The sequence below is a fragment of the Melospiza melodia genome, chromosome 12 (assembly GCF_035770615.1).
Source record: "Melospiza melodia melodia isolate bMelMel2 chromosome 12, bMelMel2.pri, whole genome shotgun sequence".
NCBI lineage: Eukaryota > Metazoa > Chordata > Aves > Passeriformes > Passerellidae > Melospiza > Melospiza melodia.
In genome coordinates this window covers 7523203-7545865 of record NC_086205.1, presented here as the reverse complement: position 1 = coordinate 7545865, position 22663 = coordinate 7523203, and the positions used below count along the sequence as shown (strand labels likewise).

The 22663-nt window shown below is 43.1% G+C and overlaps 1 protein-coding gene across 1 annotated transcript in view; it reads left to right on the top strand.

The window, feature by feature from the left end:
* The first annotated feature begins 319 nt into the window (after window positions 1–319).
* Window positions 320–22663, top strand: part of UBXN7 (UBX domain protein 7) — a 29143-nt gene continuing 6799 nt past the window's right edge. Inside the window, exons 1-9 of the mRNA XM_063166627.1 lie at window positions 320–392; window positions 5328–5475; window positions 7568–7635; window positions 10382–10447; window positions 12590–12702; window positions 18671–18817; window positions 19196–19286; window positions 20980–21107; window positions 22234–22627. Of these exons, the coding sequence (XP_063022697.1) occupies window positions 320–392; window positions 5328–5475; window positions 7568–7635; window positions 10382–10447; window positions 12590–12702; window positions 18671–18817; window positions 19196–19286; window positions 20980–21107; window positions 22234–22627 (1228 nt within the window). The remainder of the gene's footprint in view (window positions 393–5327; window positions 5476–7567; window positions 7636–10381; window positions 10448–12589; window positions 12703–18670; window positions 18818–19195; window positions 19287–20979; window positions 21108–22233; window positions 22628–22663) is intronic.

Genomic DNA, 22663 nt, shown 5'->3' with positions numbered 1-22663 from the left:
GTGTCCGTCCTGGCAGTGCCGCTCCGCCCGTCAGGCCCGTGTGCCCCGCTGGAAGCGGCGGGTCGGGAATTCCGGGGGCATTCCCAAGGAAAGCCGCTGAGGCAGCGGGGGGGTGTGGGGGGGGAAAGGAGGGCGTTGCCACGGCAACTCCCGCCTCCCGCGCGACCGGAGGGGCGTGGCTTGTTACCACGGCAACCGAGCCCCATTCCCGCCCCTCGGTTGGCGGCGGGCGGGGGAAGGGGCGCGCGCGCGGCGGGCCCCGCGCATGCGCAGCGCGCGCCGGCCGGCGGCGCGTGTGTTGTGGTGCGGCGGCGGCAAGATGGCGGCGCCCGGGGGCTCGGCGGGCGCCGCGGCGCTGAGGGCGCTGGTCCAGCAGTTCACCGCCATCACCGGTGAGTTCGGGGCGCGGGGCGCGCCGAGGCCGCGGGGCTCACGCGGGAGGGTCCCGCCCGGCCCTCACCGCCGGCGGGCCGGGGGCGGGAGGCGCGGGCCGAGGCGGAGCGGTTCCGGGCGCGCTGCCCCTGCCCTCAGAGCGCCTCCCGCGGGGCGCCGGCGGTGCCGGGGCGCGCCCCGGGCCCGGCCCCGCTCCCTGCGCGGCGGAGATCTCGCCTCCCTTTGAGCGGCGGCTCGGAGGCTCCTCGGTTGTCCCGGTGGCGCGGGTGCGTGTCCTGCTCCCTCCTGCCCCTTCCCTCCGTCCCTCCCGGCCGCGCTCCGCCCCGGCTGCCGCTTCCCGCTCCCGCCGGTGACTCAGACCCGGGAGCGGAGCTCCGAGCCCGCCTGTGAGAAAGCAGAAATATCCCACAACGCGGGCCGTTCGAGTCGGGAACGGGGAGAGCTGGTGGCTTTTCCGTGAAGTTCGCGTCAGGTGACAGCTCCTGCTTCGCGCTGTGTGCTCGGAGCTCTTGACCCACTTTGTGTTTAATCTGCTTCGCCGGAGTTACCCCTGGCTGGTGGCTGTGCGTGTCAGATGCTGCGGGAGGGGTTCATAAGATGTGTCAACTAAACAGCCAAAGGGAAATGAAACTGCTCTAATTCCGTTGTCCACACCAGCTCCGTTTCAGAATGTGTCCGTGTACTTGGACACACTCAGATCCTCGACAGGATGCTAGCAGGGAAATTATTGATCTCTCAGCTATTCCTACAGAATCTTTATAGAATAAACCTTTTGAAGAAAAAGAACATCCAGGAATTATATATCAGTAGTATGTGCCTATGTGTGAGATATTTGCTAAAACCTGACCCAGAACAGGCAGAGCTGTGCTGCTTTCCTCCTCCTGACACCTTTTATGTTTAGACACATATTTCATGCTGAACATAAGAGAACCCCTCTATGCTTTCAAAACCAAAAAAGAAATACCCTGCTGGGCTTCAACCATCCTCTGTTAAGTGGAGTTTTGAAGTTTTGTTTTTACCTTGAACAGAATTTAAGGTTGCATCTAGGAGTGTGTGGAGCTTGCCTGTGGTGTGACAGGTGCTCACACCTCAGTGCTTTGTGTCAGTAGCTTTTTCAGCTCAGAGTTGTGTTTCCAGTCACTCCTGTCTGTGGGGAAAGGCTGAGGGAATCATCTCCAGCATCAGGGATGAGGAGAAATAGTCCCTGATGCTTTTCTTTGATCCTGGTGGCAGAATTGTGTTTCTTTGGTGCTCTCATCCAGGAGAGTACTGCTAACAGGATGTAACTCCTCTGTGTCTTGCTGCCTCAAGTTTCAGTTTTCACATTTTCCAGATTCTGTTCTGCATTAGTGTATAACTCTGAACTTCACGTGAAGTGTTAGCAAGTTCTCCTCACAGTTTAGTCAGACAAAACAATCCTTTTCCAGCCCTGGAACCAAGGACACCATTGCAGCTTCAAGCCCAGAAGTACAAACAGCAGTGAATTGAGCAGAGCAGGCTGAGAGAATGGGACTGCATAACCTGAGGCTGTAATTGGACAATTAACCCCAATATGGAAATGGACCAAAACTTACAGAAGTGTGAAAACTTGTGACCCTGGATCCATCTTGGGTGTACCCACAGCCAGGCTCTTGTACTGCTCACAGTGTAGCCTCTGAAGGCCTTTAAATAAATCCCTACTTTATTCCTTTAACTCTGCCCAGCCTCTGTTCTAGGTGGCCTCTCAAGGCGTCAGTCTTCCTCAAGGAAATTATGGGATATTTGTGAAATTTGCTTTGAAACTTAACAAATATTTAGAAATTTCTGTTTCTGAAATGACTGAAAGCTTCAAATACTGGCACTTTCCTCAGGAATGATAAGGAGAAATCAGTGAAGGCACTTGCTGTGTCAGTGTCTCTTTTAATAACAGAGGGTTGAATTATCATTTTTCTCCCAGTTCTTGCAAATGACTCTTTGCATGACTCTGCAGGGAGGTGCAGAGTGGGGTCTGTGTGGTTTCATTGCTACAGTTAACATTGAAAAATGCTGAAAATGCCAAAAAATCGTTTGAGTGAAGAACCTGAACTTCTCATTGTTTTTTTGGGGTATCACTAGTTTTTATTTTGCACTTTCTTCAGCTCAGTTAAGGTCTTAAAAGCACAGCTGCCTGTCATCCCAGTGTGCTTGTTGTGGCAGGTTGGGTGTTTTGGGAAACCTGTTCCCTCAGTCAGTTTGGCTTTCTCCGTGGTTTGATGTGCAGGTTATTTAGAACTGCTTGATCTCCACAGTTTCAGAATGTATTCTGTGCTCAAACCAGAGCTTCTTGAGTCTTTCCCTGAAAATCTGAGAAATATCTGAATGTGTTTTGCCCAGACTGATATTGTCTGTGAGTCTGTTTTTGGGCAAAGTGTTGTCATTTTGGTGACTTGCTGTGAACTTAGGAACAATTCCTGCAGATCCCAAAGCTGCTCCCAGACTGGTTCAGCTGCATTTTAGCACTCTTCCTCTCTACCAGCCTTTCCAAAGGAAAAGAAGCTCTTGGGCAGTCCACCACCTAGGGAGAAGGTGCTGTAAAGAATTGGGATGTAGGAGAGCTTCTCCTGAGGGAGCTCCTGCTGATGGGATGGTTTTTGGGGAGAAGTTGGCACACAGAGGCTCATCCTCTGAGGAAAGATTTACAGGTGATGTTAGGAACTGTTGCTTCATCCTGAGCATTTTTTAAAACTGGGATTAGTTGCACTTTAGGTGTTCAAAGCCAGTCTGGACAGGGCCTGAAGCAGCCTGGGGTAGTGGAAGGTGTTCCTGCCCATGGCAAGGGTGTAGAACAGGATGAGCTTTAAGTTCTCTTCCACCCCAAACCATTCCATGATTCTGTGATTTGAATAAATGTTAGTCATTATTCAAAGAACTCTGTAGAAAAGTGTTACTTTCTCCCTCTTGGCTGCTTTTTTTCCCCCTTCTTATATAAACTGAACTTCTGCTGGTTTGATTTTGTCTTTCAGCAGAATCAGTAAATCAGAGTGTCTTTTCTTCCCTCTCTAAATGTCTGTTACAAGTGGATAAAAAAATTTTAGCAGCTGATTTAATATTCTTCCTGTTAAAATGTTAAGTCAGGTTTTCATTTTTCTTTCTGTCTGCCTGCTTGGAAAATCCATAGAATCTTGGAATGGCTTGGCATGGAAGGGACCTTAAAACTCATCTTGTTCTACCTGCTGTGATGGTCAGGGACACCTCCACTGTCCCAGGGTGCTCCAAGACACTTCCAGGGATTCAGGGGCAGCCACAGCTTCTCTGGGCACCCTGTGATCCACAGAATTAGAGGGTTCCTCTATTTTCTCCCAGGGAAGGATTTCTCCCCAGTATCCCATCTAACCCTGCCCTCTGTCAGTGCGCAGCCATTGTCCTTGCCTGTCCCTCCATGCTTTGTCCCCAGTCCCTCTCCAGCTCTCCTGGAGCCCCTTTAGGCACTTGCAAGAGGTTCTAAAGTCTCCCTGGAGCCTTCTCTTCTCCAGGTGAGCACCCCCAGCTCTCCCAGCCTGGCTCCAGCCCTCACAGCACCTTGCTGGTCTCCTCTGGACTCATGTCTGAAAATGTCTGACCTCCAGAAGAAAACCCCCATGGTGCTCAAAGCCCTCAGATGGTTTCCTGTAGGTTTTCAGTTGCTGACAGGAAGAAGCCTGGCAGTCCTGACTGCAAGATCCCCTTCCCCCCGAGCTGTGCACGTTTCACAGTTGTGCTTCAGGGATAAATGGCAGCTGATGAACTGTTCCTCCTAATTATTAATGCTTTGAGAGAGAAAGCTGTTCTGGGCACTTCCAGTCAAAATGCTGTTGTTACTGTTATATTTTATGAAAAATCCCTCAGCTAGGAGTTTTCTCCTGAAAAGCCTCAGCAAAGAAATATAAACAATAATTATCTGATTGCTTGCAATGTGGTTTAGAAGTTGCTTACCAACAGGTGCATCTTTAATTAGTTCCATGTAAATTGTTTTTGCTTAATAACCAATCCCAGTCCAGCTGTGTCAGGACTCTGGTCAGTCACTGTGTTTTTATTATTCATTCTTTTCTAACCTTCTGATGTCTCCTTTCTCTTTCTTTGGTATAGTTTTAATAGATCATTTTCTTTTAATATAATGTAATACAATATAATGCAATACAATACAGTGTAATGCAGTGTAATACAATGTAATATAATGTAATACAGTGTAAAATAATGGATATGATATGATATGATGTAATGTAATATAATGTAATGTAATATAATATAATATAATATAATATAATATAATATAATATAATATAATATAATATAATATAATATAATATAATATAATATAATATAATATAATATAATATAATATAATGGAATATAATGGAATATAATGGAATACAATAGAATGGAGTACAATACTGTATAATATAACAATATAATATAATGTAATACAATGGAATATAATATAATACAATACAATGGAATACAATGTAATACAATGGAATGGAATACAATACAGTATAATATAACACAATATAATGTAATATAATATAATATAATATAATATAATATAATATAATATAATATAATATAATATAATATAATATAATATAATATAATATAATATAATATAATATAATATAATATAATATAATACCATGTAATACAATGGAATGGAATACAATACAGTATAATATAACACAATATAACATAACATAACATAACATAATATAATATAATATAATATAATATAATATAATATAATATAATATAATATAATATAATATAATATAATATAATATAATATAATATAATATAATATAATATAATATAATATAATATAATATATCAGCCTTCTAAGAGCTTGAAGTCAGTTCTCACCTCTCACCTCATCCTAGAAACCCTCACCACACCACACCAATTAATAACCACACGTTGTGATTTCTTTCCCTTTGGCATTGCAGGTGCCAGTGAAAGCGTGGGGAAGCACATGCTGGAAGCCTGCAACAACAACCTGGAGATGGCTGTCACCATGTTCCTGGATGGAGGGGGCATAGCAGAGGAGCCCAGCACCAGCTCTGCAGCCGTGTCTGCTGCCCGCCCACACCCTGAGTACGTACCCTGGGCACGGCTGTGCCAGCCAGCCTGGCCCTCTGATGGCACTGAGATGGCACTGTGCAAAGCACAGCCAACCAGGCAGCTGCCCCTCCTCAGCACAGCATTGCACACTGCTTTGCTCTTGGTCAGTTCATTGCTCCAGTGTTCTGCTTTGTGAGTCTCTTGCACTTCAGAAGTTTTCTGGAGCTCTCACCTGCTGTTATTTACAAACAGAGCCCAAGTTGTTAAAGTAAGGATCCAGTAATAAGAGAGTCTCATTTTTAAATGCTTCAGCAATCTCGCTTTGCACTAATTTGGCAGTGAGAGAGTTCTCTTGGTTTGGTTCTTATAAACGCAGCCACCTTAGTCCCATTTCATAAATTCATAGAATTTAAGGTTGGAAAAGATTATTAAGTCCAGCCATCAACCCAGCACCACCACCACTAAATCATGTCCCCAGGTGCCACATCCATATGTTTATTGTGACTCCACCACTGCCCTGGGCAGCCTGTGCAGTGCTTTACAACCCTTTTCTGTGAAGAAATTTGCCATAATATCTGACATAAACCTCCCCTGGCACAGCTTGAGGCCATTTTGTCTCCTCTTGTCTCTCCTTACCTGGGAGAAGAGTCTGACTTGTGAGGGTTTTATTGTAGTGGTTTAACCAGTTTGGCACTGGAAAGCCATGCCTGTACACCAGTATGCAGAGGAATCAGCACCTTCACCAGTCTCTGACACATCAGGTGCCTGCAAAAGGAAGAGAATTTCCACTTAAGCATATCAGAGAATCTCAGTGCTGCCTATTATTGTGACTGCCTTACATAAAGGGAATATCTTGAGTGGTATAAATCACATTCATTAAATATGGTAAATTAAATACAAGCCAGGCTTTTGTACTTATGAAAATCTTCCACTCCAGGAAAAAGACAGCTGACTTATAAAGGAAAATCCTTGCCTCTCATACTTCTGAAGCACATGTGTAAATTTAAATTTAAATAATTCTTTTAGTGCTTTATAGCTGATGTGAGGTGCCTTCCTACTTGAGCCTTTAACAAAGTTAAAATAGGTATATAGGTTAGTGTTCTTATTTCTAGACAACTTCTGGCACATCAGTGACTCCAAATTTTTCTTGGAATACTTTCTTTTTTATACTCAACACCCTCCAGGTGCTGATCAGCTCAGTGTTCCTCCTAGGAGGAGAGAACAGTAAATGTGCAAGTGGAGAGTAACTAGCTGCACAGAGCATCAAAGATGTGGAGGGTAAGAGCAAGGATGTCCTGCTGACATCCTGAGTTACCTTTTGAAAGCTGCATGTTCAAAAGCTGCAGAGTGCACTCTTCATACCTTGGAAGTCTGGAGGAAGAGGGAGTTCACTGACAGGATGTAGCAATGGATAAATCCTTCTGCACAAAAATCCATGGGCCAGGTGACCACACTGTTGTCACAGTGATTTCTTGGTGATTTCCTCTCTTCTCCTAATTGTTGTTTTGGATTACCTGTGAGTGTCTGCAAGTATAACTGACTGAGCTGTTGACATGTGAGGGAGCCCAGTTATGTAAGCCAAGAACTGCTTCAGAAATGGGGGGAATGGCCATCTTGACCTGGTGTTCCTCCTTCTGGGAAAGAGAGAGCTGTCACTTTCAGGTGGAAGCAAAAAGTCTTCTGACAGACAAAAGCTGGTAATCAGGAAGATAATATTTTTTTCTATGTAGCTAGCAAGGAAAGTAGGATGGTAAGTGGATTATTTAACATCTTTTGGTAAGGTTTTAAACACTTCCAAGTTCTAACAAAGTTATTCAAGAACAAAAAAATGTTTAAATACAGATTGGCAAAGCTTGGGATCAAGTCACTCAGGGGTTTGTGTGATGTTTTATCAAAAGTTATCCATGGCAGCTCTCAGTGCACAGGGTACCAGGTCATGAGTGGGAACAGATTCTCCCTTGAGAACCCACTTAATCCCAAACCTCTTCATTCTCTGCAGTGGTACAGCAGCATCTTTAACTGGTTTGAGTTGCAGGAGCCTTGGAGCATAATGAGATGTGGTTTGTACAGTACTTGGAATATTATCATCTCTCTGATTTTTCTTTTGTTTCTTCTTCCTTGATAGGGATGAAGTACGAGCTCCAATTCCTCAAAAGCAGGAAATCTTAGTAGAGCCTGAGCCCTTGTTTGGAGGTAGGCTTGTGTTCTTATTTTGTTTCTGTTTTCTTTAACTTGAGGTGAGCTAAGTGCCTAAAAAAATCAAAACTTGTTTAATAAGAAGAAATAACACCAGTAGTATTAAAAATCTCACACACAAGAGATGCTTTATTCCCAGAGGTACTAATTTGTTAAATCTTGCTTCATGAGACTTTGTGAGGTGGCAGCCAATTAACTTAATTAAGTATACATCTGGGGGCCCAGAACTGTGGGGTACTGCTGTGGAAATGGGATGGAGGATGAAGCCTTGGCTGACAAGTGAAACTGAAGAGGACAAATTGTTGAGATGACAGATCAGAAAGAAGGGCTGAACTCTGTGATTGCCCATACCCTTCTCCATTTCTCATGCAGGAATTTAATTTACTCTTTCATTTGCTCTTGTCTCTGTCCTTCTCATGTGGAGCAGGTCATTTCTGGGCTGGCCTTTGCCATGTCAGATGGATTGAGAGCTTTGCCCTTTTCACCAAGGAAGGCTGTGCAAGTGCTTGTCCCTGCAGTGGTCTCACACCATGGGAAATGCTCCTTCCTATCATTTAGTAGAAAGGGGAAGGAGGCCAAGTTTCAGGTGTACCCTGGAACTGATTTTTCTTGACTGTTTTTCAGCCTCAGAGAGGTGTTTAGCCAGGATGCACAAGCTGAGGGTGGTTCAGAGGGAGCACACAATGCCAGGCAGTACAGGTGCACACCACTTCCCTTTTTGCTGTATTTGCAAAATACAAATAGCAGTATTAGCTTTTCTAGTTTTAGTGCTTCTAGCAATTTTTTTTCCTGTCTGTTTTGGGAGCTGGACAATTTTGACTCCTTTAATATGCTTCAGTCCCCAGTCCCATCAGGAAGTGTTTATTCCTTAGACAGAATATGAATCACTAAAATGGATTAACTTAACTTCTACTTCCTGATGTGAGATGCATAAAGTAACAACAATTTGAAAAACTTAATTTGCACTTGGGCAAAAAGGGAATGATGTACAAAGTATCTGCTTTCCTTGAAGTGTTTTTGCACTTCTGTGAGCTTCATTGGTGTAATTTCATGACATTCCCCTTGCTGCTGAAATGCCACCTTGTCAGCAGCAGTGAAGCTGGACTTTGAAAGTCTCAACCATAAGATGCAGTGACATGAAAACAAGGACACACTGTGTTTATCTAATCCTTGCACTTCCCATCCTACCTGGATTTTGGAAGTGGGGAGTTTAGTAGCAGGGGTGGTCAGTCCTGCAGCAGGAAATGTGCATCCAGAAGAGGATGCCCTGCTGATGCCTCTCTGAAGATAGAGGAGCTCTCTGCACTTTTTCCTGTCTCCCAACAGTGTTTTTGACAAAGATCTGTTCACTTCTGTGGGTTATTGGGATTCAGATCTGCTGATCCTAACACTTGGTGTTCTCATACCTACCTGTTCCACACTGATCTCAGTGACACTGTCACTGCCCTGGGTCAGTGGTTCCCTCCTGGCACTCTGTGATCCAGCAGTGCCATTTGTGTTCCTGGCACAGAGCAGTCTGGCAGAGGAGCTGAACCTGAAGAGATAATTGGTCTCAGCTGTAGCCTTACAGCAGGGGAGGTGGCAGTTTCTGTTTTTAAGGGTCATACTGAATGGTTGGATAAGCTCAGGTTTTTTCCAGCTGAAGAGGTGACCCTGTGTGTTTGTGCCCTGCTGGGTACATGGATCCCATCATTGAGTACAAAGGATCCTCCTGGGTTGCTGAGAGCCTCTTCACCTGTGCTGCTGGCAGGGACATGCTGCTTTTGCTCCAGTGCTCCTTCAGCTCCTGTTCCAGCTGAGTTTAAATTGTTCTGAGGTTGGCTTGTGCCTGAGCACTCAGAGTGAGGGAGACCTTACTCCCTGGAGTTGAGAGGTGTTATTTCCTGCACATCCCTTGTTCAGGCTTGCTTTCTTTTTCCATGATTGGCTGTTTCATCACATTTCCACTGGGTATAGGTTCTATTTATCTTACTTTAATTTGTTTTTTATTTATTATGTCTTGTAGCAATTGGGCTTTGAAAGTTCTGTCTTTCAGTTGATGGGAAAGGAGATAAGTGGCTGCAATAATCTTGACAGGCAGTTCTGTTTTCCTTCTAAGTGCAGTGCTTGTGCTGTACCTTAGGATTTTAGTGGGACTTGAGGACACTGTTTCTGATCCCATCCTGGGCTCTCTGTGCAGATAATCAGTTCTGAAGGTTTCCTTGCAAACAGCAATGCTGGATCTACTGGAAGAGTCTGGCTGGTCAGTCCAGCCAAGAAGCTGGGACAGGATCAGGATAAGTGTTTAGAAAAAAGTAGAAATGCATTGTAGAAAAAACAATATGTTTCTTCATTAAAAAAAAAAAAAATTCTCATGGAGTTTAATCTTTGGAAATTTTTCATCCCCTTGAAGGCCTTGGGTAAAATCTTGGCTGGAATTGTGACAAGATGATGCTGTGACAGCACTGCCACTCCATGCTGAAGGGTCTTGGCAAGCCCATCAGAAGGGGCTTTAATCCTCTCTGTATTTGGATTCATGTTTTGTTTCTGGGCTAAGGTTTGCTGGAGGGAGGATGTGCTAGGGAATGGAATTTACAAATTACCTTCTGCCTACTTCCATCCATCTCCAACCCTTCCCAATGACCTCTACTCCCACAGAGTCCCTGCTTGGGGTTCCTATTTCTCCTACACATGTGATGGAATGTACTAATATGTATTTATTTTGATAATATACTTTTCAATTAATTCTTTACTTTTTTTAAAGCTCCTAAAAGACGCAGACCTGCTCGCTCAATATTCGATGGCTTTCGGGATTTTCAGACAGAAACCAGTAAGTGTCTACAGATCAGCAAGCCTGATATTTTATTTTATTTTATTTTATTTTATTTTATTTTATTTTATTTTATTTTATTTTATTTTATTTTATTTTATTTTATTTTATTTTATTTTATTTTATTTTATTTTATTTTATTTTATTTCTTTTGATGTAAATAAGATGACAAAATCATTCCTGTTGTAGGCTAGGACAGCTTTCAGTTGTTGAAACATTTTTAAATTGCCAATTGTGTAGCAGGGTACATTATTAGAAGTATAGAATCGTAGAATTATGATTATCACAGTATATTCTGTCTGCTTTGGTGTTGCTAACTCTCAAAAAAACCCCTTTTTCTTCTCTAGAGGGAACTGAAAAGGGAGAAGAATCTTAGCACTCGGGCAGAAATTAAATAAATCCACTGGATATTTTCCTTGCCTAGGCAGTGGACATTCTGGCACTTGAATTACATTGGAGTAGCCCTGAGTCTTCCTCCTTGAGCAGGAAGTTCTTGTGGCTTTAGTTGCTGTTTGCCCTTGGCTGTTCATGCACAGAATCTCCAGATGCCAGAGCATGGCTGTTGTTTCATCCAGGAAGTGTCACAGAATGAGATTCTGCGACAGCACAGCACCAGGTGTTTCACATCTGGGTTATGGCTGTCGTGCTGATGTTGCTGGAACATTCCTGAGGTATAACCACAGAACCAGGAAAGTTGGAAAAGTCTTAGACTGAGTTCAGCTGTTCTCCCAGCACTGCCAAGGCCACCACTGCCCCATGTCCCCAGGTGCCACATCCACATGTCTGTTAAACCCCTGCCAGGGCTGGCCAACCCTTTCCATGAAGAAATTGTCACTAATATCCAATCTCAGCCTCCCCTGGTGTGACCTGAAGCTGTTTCCTCATCCTGTCACTGGGGTCCATGGACCATGTTCCCACACAGTTAGGGGTTGGCTGCCAGACTGAAAAGAGGTGTTGATAGTTACTTTCTTTCCCCTTTTCCAGTAATGATGAACACAACAAGTATTGAAATCACTGGCAGCTTTGGAAGTGAAATGTTCCATGTACATAATCAATACCCTTAAATTTTTTGTCACCATCTTCCAGCCTGGACTAGCAGAGGGTGTTCCAGCCCATGGCTGATCTTTAGGGTCTTCCAAACCAAACCACCCTGTGATTCCACTCTTCAGACATTTAGAGATGCCCAACATGTGAGAGATACACTGCAAAGATTTATGGTGAAACCTTATCATGTTTTTTGGCAGAACTTGACAGGTGGACATCACTGTCTGGCTGTGTCTGGAAAAGCAGCCCTGGACATGAAATTCCAGATTATCTCCTGGCTCCTAGGGCTGCTCCACAGGGATGCTTCATTCCCTGTGTGTCTCCTCAAGCATGGGTTTTATGCTTTGGCCCATTGACAGCTCCTTCCACACTGGAAAAGTTGTGGCCATGGGATTGTTATTGCCCATTTCAGCTGGCCTGGTTCTATAAAGTACATCGTGTGTCTGCTGTGATTTACCTTTATTGTCCATGGTCCTGTCTGTGTTGGAAATGTGTTTGGTATTATTTCAGATGGAATTGATACTCTTTAAAAGAAAATTGATACTACTTTAAAAGAAACATCCAAAGAGAGTTGTCTACCTAAACTAAATCTGTTTCTTTGTTTCTTTGCTGGGGGATTGCCCCACAGCCAACTAATGGCAACACTACAATAGAAATATCCTTTAAAAAGTTACATTGCTACAATCTAGCTCAGTTTCCCATTTAAAAGCATCACTGGGACAAGTCGTGGCTCTTTTGGCTCCTTTGTTTTCAAATATTGGTATGTGACCCTTCAAGTTTATTAAGATACAAAGTTGAGACAGGGAGGTTCTCCCATACACACCAGCCAATCTTGTTCAGTGGGACTGACCCTGGGAAGAGTTATCCTGGGATTTGCACTCCTTAGCTGCCCTAGCCCTGTTCTCCCCAAACCTCCTGGGAGCTGGAGAGGGTTTCACCCCAGCAGGTGTGTGTTTGGGCATTTCAGCTGTGTGTTTGGCCATTTCAGCTGTGTGTTTGGCCATTTCAGCTGTGTGTTTGGGCATTTAGGCAGTGGTGGATGCCCCTGGTGAGTGTGTGTGTGTCTAACTGTGTCCCTTTCCTCCTGGGGCCGTGCAGTCCGGCAGGAGCAGGAGCTCCGCAACGGAGGGGCCGTGGACAAGAAGCTGACAACGCTGGCAGATCTCTTCAGGCCTCCCATTGACCTGATGCACAAAGGCAGCTTTGAAACGGTGAGGGATCACCCTTGGGGGTCACCATGATGCATGGCTGCACAGTCAGAGGTTGCAAAAAGACTGGGCAGTGCTAAATGTTTGATGGACTGCCCTTGGGAATGTTGGTGATATGTTGAAGGAGTTCACTGGTGATGGTGTCACCTGGAATGGACCATCAGGATCATCAAGTCCAAGTCCTCACCTTGCAGACCATGTTGGTTTATGTTTCAATATCAATGTAGTGAAAGGCTTCATTGAGCAAGGGAGGCTGGTCAGAATGGGAAAATTGCATCCTTTGAACTGTGTCCATAGAGGACATAGAAAAAGCTGGATTAAGACTGCTTTGCACAGGTGAGGGAGGACTCAGCAAAGGGCAGTGTGGTTTGCAGCACAGCCCTGCTGGGAAGCTCAGGTGGAGTTAACATGGCTGAGTGGCTTCTGATACCTGAGTGTGTAGAAGTATTTCAATGTGTCTTTGCCATCAAGCCACAACTTCATCCTCAGTGGAGCTGTTCTATAAAATCACAGTGGTTGTCTTTTGCTTCTGGTGGTGCTAGGGGAAGTATCCCAGAGATACAGGACACTGTCAGCTTTAAACAATCTCAGGTGCCACCTTCCCTGACTGTGTAGGCATGTGTGTATCTATCCCTAAATTGTTAAGATGTGGATCAATGACTTAAGTAATGATTAGAGAACATGCAGATTGGTATATATTTTTAATTTCTGAGTGCATAATTTCCAGATATTTTTCAGAAATTCCAGTTACTACTAAACTTTCTCCTGGTCACCTTTGAATAGATGAGCTTGATGATGGAAATTATTTTTACTGCATGGGAATGCAAAGTAATGATTAAATGGTGCAATACAGATGTTGGAGAACCAACTGCACAAGTCTGCACAACTGACTGACTGAACAAAAATATGATTTACCTTGTTTTCACATGTGCCTTGACTGCTGTGCACAAGTACTAGATCACTGCTGGAGAGCTTTTGGTGAAACGCTGTGTGCCTTTATGGAGTTTCCAGCTCTCATCCCATTACCCATCTCTCTTTTTATGCTTCCCATATCACTGGGGATCAGTTGCCTTGTCACTAATTCCTGTGTTCTGAGGGTGCCCTCCACAATCTCCTTAACAGAATTCCAGCTGTGAGAGGATGCTGGCAGAGAGCAGCAGTGTCCAGCTTGGGGAGGAATTTGCTGCAGTGGGAGCAGAGAAGCAGCCTTAAAAGATGTGTTTCAGGTCTTCCAGCTGATGGTGCTTGCTGGGCCTGGGGTCCAGAGCTGTTGGTGACTGTGGCATTTTCAGAAACCCCCATTGAAGGGAGGAAATTATGTGAATGACTCCATGTTCTTAGAAGGGTAATTTATTATTTTATGATATTATGTTATATTAAAGAATGCTATTCTAAACTATACTAAAGAATAGAGAAAGGATACAGACAGAAGGCTAAAAGATACTACTCAAAAACTCATGACTCTCTCTTCAGAGTCTGACACAGCTTGGCCCCTGATTGGCCAATAAGTAAAAACAATTGAAACAAGAACCTGTTGGTAAACAATGTCCAAACCATATTCCAGAGCAGCAAAACACAGCAGAAGCAAATGAGATAATATTGTTTTCATTTTTCTCTGAGACTTCTCACCTTCCCTGGGCAAAGAGATCTTTCAGAAAATATGACAGTGACAGGTGACACCAGCAAATGTGTGGTTAAAGGCACCAGTGAGGGGAATTCACATGGCAGCAGGCAGTGCTGCTGCAGGGGCAGTCAGCAAGCACCCTCTGAGCTTTGCTGTGCAGTTTGAGATGGCTGCTGGTCTCTCCCTGGGTCTTGCTGGAAATGTATGAGGACTTCAGCAGTGTTGGTTGTGGCATCTGTCACAGTCAGAAGTGGTGTCAGAGAGAGAAATAAATGATTGATGGATTTGTTTGTCCTAAAGTCTCTGCATTCTTATTCAGTCTTGAAAGGTAATTTCAGAAAGGGGGTGGGCTGGGCTTGGGGAAGGGGTTTGTGTACACTCACATTGCCCTGTTCTGTGCAGTACCTGCACTCTAAAGACCTGCACACTTTCTGATGTTGGCACTCACCCTGCTGTGTTCCTGTACAGTTCCTTATCCCATGGGATACCCTTCATGTCACACTGATGCTCCTCAACTTCCTTGCAATATAACTCTTCACACCTTCTCACTGTGTTGACCATTTCCCTTTGCATTTTACCTTTTCTGACTGCAAACTGCTCTACTGCTTCAGCCTGGGACAGTGTAAGGCCTCAGTGACCACAGCCTCCCAAAATTCATCTCTAGCAAGCTGCTCTTGGCTTCTCCCTTCTCTGTATGCTGAGATAAATGGATATAAATGATAAACCAGAGATTACATCACATTCCAGACTATCAAAGACTAAATCCTGTCATTGTAATGCTCTTGGAGTTAAGCTTTGATCTAAGTGGGGTTTTCTTTCCAAGGTTGGTGTGTGGTGAGTTCCAGCCTCTGGAGGGGTGTGCAGGAACACTCTGCCAGGGTTGTGCCATGCACATTTACCAGAGAACCATTTAGGATTTAGAGCTTTGTTGGCAGGAGTGGTGACATCTGGTCTTATGTATCTTGGTCACTCATCAGCTGTTGCTGCTCTTTGGGTACTTTAAGGTTGGTTTTTCATACTAAGTACATGTAATTATCTTTAATTTTCCCCAAGAAACCTCACTTTTCTTGAGTTACAATGAAACCTTGTTACCAGTAAGGCCCAAAAAGTTGCTGTTTCATTTTGACTTAGTATTAACTAGCTTTAGGAATAGGTGGGGTTAACTCCATGGCAGAAAAAAATTTAAGTGTTTAGTGACTTTTTTGGGGTTTTTTTTACCTGCTGTATATGAAAAAGCATTGTGCTCCACATGGAGAACAGCTTATGATCACTGTGCTTGTAAAGTTCAGTGTGTGACTGACTAGAGTTCTCCCATGAATGTGGAATCTGTTAGAAATAAATCCCTCAAGTGAAATAAATAAACTACACGCCAAAGATGTCTGATACAAAACATTGTGGTTTTGTTCTCAGATACTTTCAAGAATTGCAGGTGTTCTCTCTACATACCAGTGATGTGAGAGATGATTGAATTTGAGGAGGACACACCAAATTGGTTTAGCTTGCACTTCTTGTGGGCAAGGATGGTTCTGGTGTGTGCAGTTCTGTGCCTAACACTCAGCAGGGTTTCAGTGTAGTGACAATGTCACATTGCAGAGTTTCAAGTCTGTCTATATGATTTCTTTTTCCCATTTAACAATAACCTTTTTTAGCTGATCCCTGCTTTACAGCTGAGACTCTGAGGGGTTTTTTGTTTCTACTTAAAAAGCAGCAATCATTTGGAAGCTGACCTTGTATTCAAATTGAGCAATTACCTGTACATTAGGTGGTTCTGGCCTGGTTTGGGGCAGCACAGCTGCAGGTACAGCTGTGGCTCAGGAGTGCCTGGGTGCTGGAAGGATCTGTGCCCTGCCCCAGGTAGGAAGGAGAAGTGTGACCAAATAGGAGATTTCTTGTTTGATTATGTCCTGCTCTGACTCTCTGTCAGCTGTTATTTTCCCCACTGAGTCACACAAATGTCCAGAGAATCACAAGGTGCTGGCTCCACTTCCTCCTTCTCTCTGCTGCCTTGAAAGGATTGCATTTCAACAAAACTGAGCCAGAAGAAACCACCCCAGCATTTCTAAACCATACATGTTCAGAGAAGTCAAATGGGAGGAAAAGTTATTTTTAGTAGTGCTGGAGCCAAAGTTGCACAGAGATCCAGCACTGAGCATGAAGCAAGACTTGCCTCACCAGGTTGCTGGTGTAGTGATGAATTATGTGACTGGGCAGAAAGGGTAAAGGCACACTTAGGGCAGATTGGTTTGGTTTGGGTTGGTTTTTGCATCTGGGCTCCACTGGCTCTGCTCTCAAAGAGTGGCTGTCCTGTACTGCCCTGTCTGTGGGCTCTGCCACTGGCCTTTATACCTCAAAGGAGGAGGGAAAGTTGATATTGGAAACAGAGGATCTAAATCCATCAGATCCCAGCTTTTGGGATGCACAAGCCAGCTCTTGAACCTTCCCTTGCTGCCTTGTCACTTACCAAAATGACCATAATATAATATAATATAATATAATATAATATAATATAATATAATATAATATAATATAATATAATATAATATAATATAATATCCAAATCCAGAGTGTTTCTTCTCCTCACACTGCTGTCCTTCCACCCTCTCAGAAAAACCCCTTGAGCCTTGTAAGAACTCTGTGTAAGAGATAGCAGCAGTTTAACTGTGTCTTTTTAAATGTTCAATCCAAAGCTTGCTTTTAGAAAGAAGTTAAAAGTAGTTTAAAAAGCTCTGGCTGTTCTGCAGGTGAAAACTCAGTTTTGTAGATTTTCTTTTTGGAATTTCCTGCTTGCATCCTTCCAATGCCCTCAGCTGGACAGAGGAATGGTAGAGCCAGAGGTTTTCATTAATATTAAAAGATACAGAGTGAGGATAGAAGAATAAGATGCACTTTCCAGCTTTCTAATTACATATTTTTGGGAATGTTCTTTTAACAGATTACCTGAGAACTCAGGACTAAGGCAATCCAATTGACTTAAATATTTAACACAAGGATTTGTGTTCCCTTTAAATTTGGGCAGTGCCTCTAGGCCTCATCTCATACTGGTTTCTTAGAACTAATTCTCAAAAAGCAGCTAGCTCAAAACAAGTCCTTTAAATAAAAGCATGACAATTATATTTAAGACCCTTGCCAGTTACTTAGGTGTCACCTTCCCCACTTTTCTCACTGGTGACCTGGATGCTGGCAGTGTAAATTTAGTGGTAAGTAATTAGTGTGAGGCCCCCTGTGGGAATAGGATTTTTCCATGCTTCTACCTTCATTTTTTTCCTATGAGTAATACAAAAGCTGCCTCTGCAGGGCACTTGGCCACATTGTAGGCTGAGATTCTTGCCTTGGTGAAGCTGAGTGTGCGGGGTTCACGTGTCTGTCTGTGACACAATGGACAGACAGACTGTTCCTAACTGCACAGGCTAAAATTCATTTCAAAAGTGAAAACTTTGGTTTGGGGAACAAAGTAATGCCCAAACAGCAAAATCTTCCATAACATCCTGATTCCCCTAAATTCTTTTATCCTTTGAATTCCTTTGATTACCAGCAGGATGGTGAGCGTAACTTCTAAATTTATTTTTTTTTAAAGCCAAGAGAGTTCCTATGCCAGCTCCAGTCTTTCCAGGTGGTAAGAGCATTCCTGCTGTTGATCTAGCCCTCTTTTTTTCAACAGGTATGACAGTTCAGCGATCAGAATTACATTCTTGATCAAACTCCTACCATTAACTTGCAACCAAGCAATCAGACAGTGCCAGCTTTGTGACTCAAACCAGTAAGATTTCTTCCTGCGCCTTCCTGTCTCCCTCCCCACTTGCAGTCTGGATAAGCAGCATCAAAAAAGGATGCCTAATTGGGCAGTTGGACAGTCACAGAGTAACTCAAAACTTGGAGAGAAAAAGAAAACACGCAGAGAAGGGGTGCTGTTGAATCAATGCAAGTCCTCTGTCAATTATGCAGCCTACTTAACTAGATGGTCCATGGGTTTATCTTTAGACTGAGCAGGTCTTTGTTGTCAGATCAGTGGGACTGACTACACTTTTCCCTGAATAAATACTTTATTCAGCAGTGCCATGTGTGTCCCCCCTCTGAGTTGCTTTTCCCTCCCTGTGCTTGGCTTGTTGAAATGCAGCAGCTCTGTTCATCGATGTGATTCTGTAATTCAACCAGGCTCATTTAAAGCAGATCCTTCAGCCCTGCCTTCTGTTTTGTGGGTGCCTTTTCACTAGCTCTGTCCATCCTCCTCACTGTGAAGGGGTTTGGTGGAAGGTCTGGCAGTGGTAGAAGCCATCTCTGATCATTGCTGGCATCGGTGCTGTCTGGTCCTTCAGCCTGATCTAACCAAACTTTTCCTTCTGCTTCCAGGCCAAGGAGTGTGGTCAGATGCAGAACAAGTGGCTCATGATAAACATTCAGAACGTGCAAGATTTTGCCTGCCAGTGCCTCAACCGTGATGTGTGGAGCAACGAGGCTGTGAAGAACATCATCAGGGACCACTTCATTTTTTGGCAGGTGAGAAAGTGCCTGGGGATGGATGTGTGGCTTAACTTGGTGCCTTGGTAGATGGGACACTGGGGAAAAAAATTGAATTATCTGGAAAAGATGGAATTCTCCAGGTGAACTTGCAGAAAAGGTGTGCTTCATGGAGTGTATGTATTTTATGGTTGGAGATAGAATTCATGGATATGCATTTGAAGACATAAACTGCCTTTCACTTCTGCAAACAAGATATTACCATGTAGTTTCTAGAGGCTTAATTCCAGCTTTTCAGAGTTACAGCTGTGTGTACCATTTGCAGTTTATACTGCAGAAGAAAGAAAAACTCTGTGCATTTTCAAGGTAGAGTTTGTTTTGTTCCCTTTTCAGCCACTAATGTGCCCCATTTTGTAGGTGTACCACGACAGTGAGGAAGGACAGCGGTACATACAGTTTTATAAATTAGCAGACTTCCCTTATGTGTCCATCCTGGATCCCAGGACAGGTAAGACAAGTGGCAGCTGCTTTGCCTGGAGTTATCCCATGAGTTATCCACTGGATATGGAGTTATCCACTGACAGTTGTAGGCTGGAATATCTTCCACTGCAGTTTGTGTTACTCTTGGCTGAAGAATCTCAAGGACTGACTCAGCATGTTCCCAGAGGAACTAAGGGAATTAAACACCCAAAACTTGCAGAAATTTTGTCTATTTGAAGCTTGGCGAGTATTTTGCTTAGAAAGTGAAAATAGTTCCATCTGGTGGAAAAACTCTGAATTCTTTTTTTTGAAGCCTTTCAAAAGCTTCTTGAAGTCATGTGATGAATAACTACAATATTTGTAATTGCTGCATGAATCTGCTTTCTGCTCCTCCCACAGAGTTTTGTGAGGCTCAGCAATGACTTTAAATTGCTTCTTAATTTTGAAATACCATCTTGGCTTTGAGTTTTTGTTTCATTTTGCTTGTTTTTTACCTGAACAATCAAACTCCTCCCTCTCCCTCCAGCTCTTTCAAAGTTGTTGCTTTTTCTTTTGTATCCAGCAGCTTCTTTTATCATCATATAATGCAGCTGCCTGGTTATGTAATGTTGGTCTGGTCTCCTGTTTCTAAGGACTGAAATGATAGAGATGAGATCTCTGTGTAGCTGACTTAAACCACCTGAAAATAAATACATTTTTTAATATTGCAGCTGAAGTTAGAATTCTCTTCTTAGCACTTTCCTTCTGGGAACAAATACTCTTTGCCAAGGGTTAGAATTAATTTGGCAAAAATGGAGAAATGCTTCTTCATAAACTTAATGGTTTGGTTTTGAGGCCAAATTCACCATTCTGTGCTCACATTCCCAGAGGTTAAAAGAAAAGAATGGAAATAAGCTGTGTCTGTATCCATGTCTGTCCCTTTTCAGTGGGTGGAAGGAGGAAGCTCCATAATTAGCAGGTGGTAGCCTGTGGGAAGCTGCAGTTCCTCAAATAAGGACTCTTGCAGCAGTGAGTTGGTGTGTTTGATGTGAAAAATGCCAATCACTTGTTTTTAAATTTTTAAAAGTTTAATAGTAATAAAATGGTTATAAAAATAGTAATATAATTACAGTAATAATATTTTGGACAATTTGGATTAGGACAGTATGAGACAACAGAAACAAAGAGTTACAGACAGTCCAGGCACCTCTTTCTGGGCAAAATAAGCCCAGAAAAGGACACACATTACCAGAGGATTAACCCTTAAAACCAATAACCTGTTGCATATTCATACACCTCATACATGATGCATAAATTCCATTCAAACCCAGGATTCTGTCTGGTCAGTGTCAGCTTCTTCCTCTTAATCCTGACGGTGTCTTCAGGGCTGAGCAAGGCAGGAAGAAGTTTGTTTCTTCTGATAATGGAGCAATGAATTCTCTTTCTCTGAAAGATTTAGGTGTCCAGTTACTGCTATCTCAGTAGGAGTACCTCATTCCTCTCTTTTAAAACAATATATCTTACATAGCATAGTTTCTATTTTAACATTATGTTATAACCTAAAACTATATTTAACACACTACTTAAGAAAATTAACACAGCATAACTTTCTATCATAACACATCTAATATTCATTTTAATATTTGCAAAAAGCCAATCATAAAATACACATTCTTCACATTTGACCACTAAACTGCAGCGTTTTGCTGAAATTTTGTTTGATGGCACCTTTTGTTCCCCAGGCCAGAAGCTCGTGGAGTGGCACCAGTTGGATGTGACTTCTTTCCTGGACCAAGTGACCGGGTTCCTGAGCGAGCACGGCCAGCTGGACGGCCACTCCAGCAGCCCTCCCCAGAAATGCTCCCGCTCTGTAAGTGTGGGGCTCCCTGGAGACAGCCTGGAGCAGCACTCTGACCTGGCCTTGTCCAGCTCTCCTCATTTCCCAGACACACTCAAGGAGTTTGTGCAGGGGCATGCAGAAACTCAGCGTGCCAGGGAATGCCTTCTCCCGGGGTCACTGCTTGTGCTTTTGGCACTTGGTTCGAGTTTAGCAGTCAGAGTGTGAAAGGAATATTGATTACTCCATGCAGAACTCCAAGGAGAAGCCACTGAGTAATTACAGCATGCTGTGCATTCCTGACAGGCTAAGTGCCTTCCCTTCTGGAAGACTGATGTCCTTTTGGTTTTCAGTGCATGTTTGCAGGCAGTGCGTGTTGTTGTTGAATTTGCAGGGTCCTTGGGATGAAGGAGGAATTGAGAATCTGACTCCATGTTCTTAGAAGGCTAATTTATTATGATATATTATATTATATTATATTATATTATATTATATTATATTATATTATATTACATTACATTACATTACATTACATTACATTACATTACATTACATTACATTACATTACATTACATTACATTACATTACATTACATTACATTACATTACATTACATTACATTACATTATATTATATTATATTATATTATATTACATTATATTGTATTACATTACATTCTATTGTATTACATTACATTCTATTACATTACATTATATTACATTACATTATATTACATTACATTATATTATATTACATTACATTACATTCTATTACATTATATTATATTATATTATATTGCATTACATTACATTACGCTATACTAAAACTATACTAAAGAATAGAGAAAGGATGCAGACACAAGGCTTAACAAGAATGATAATGAAAACTTTTGATTCTTCTCCAGAGTCTGACACAGCTGGACATGATTGGTCATTAAATTAAAACAATTCACATGGAACCAATCAAACACTGACCAGCTGGTAAACAATCTCCAGACCACATTCCAAAGCAGCAAACACAGGAGAAGGAATCAGATAATTATCGTTTTAATTTCTCTCTGAGGCTCCTCAGCATCCCAGGAGAAGAATCCTGGGCAAAGAGAAATGTCACTGTCATATTTTCAGAAAATATGCTGGTGACATGTTGTGTGCATCCCACAGGAGAGTCTCATCGATGCCAGTGAGGACAGCCAGCTGGAAGCTGCCATCAGAGCCTCCCTGCAGGAGACCCATTTTGATTCCTCCCAGGCCAAGCAGGAGAGCAGGTCAGATGAGGAGTCGGAGTCAGAGCTTTTTTCTGGAAGCGAAGAGTTTATTTCTGTTTGTGGCTCTGAGGAGGAGGAGGAGACAGAGATTCCAGCCAAGCTGAGGAAGTCTCCACACAAGGACTTGGGGTGTAAAAAAGAGGAGAGCCGGAGGCCTCAGCCTGAGCCCTCTGCAAGGACTGAGCCTGGGACAACATCAAACCACAGAGTCCTGCCCTGCATCGATGCAGGGGCTCTGGAGGAGTCACCTGACAAGCCTGAAAGCACCTTCCGGGGCCTGGACGTGAATGGTAAGTGCCCCTTTTTATTGCTTTTGTTGGGCCTTT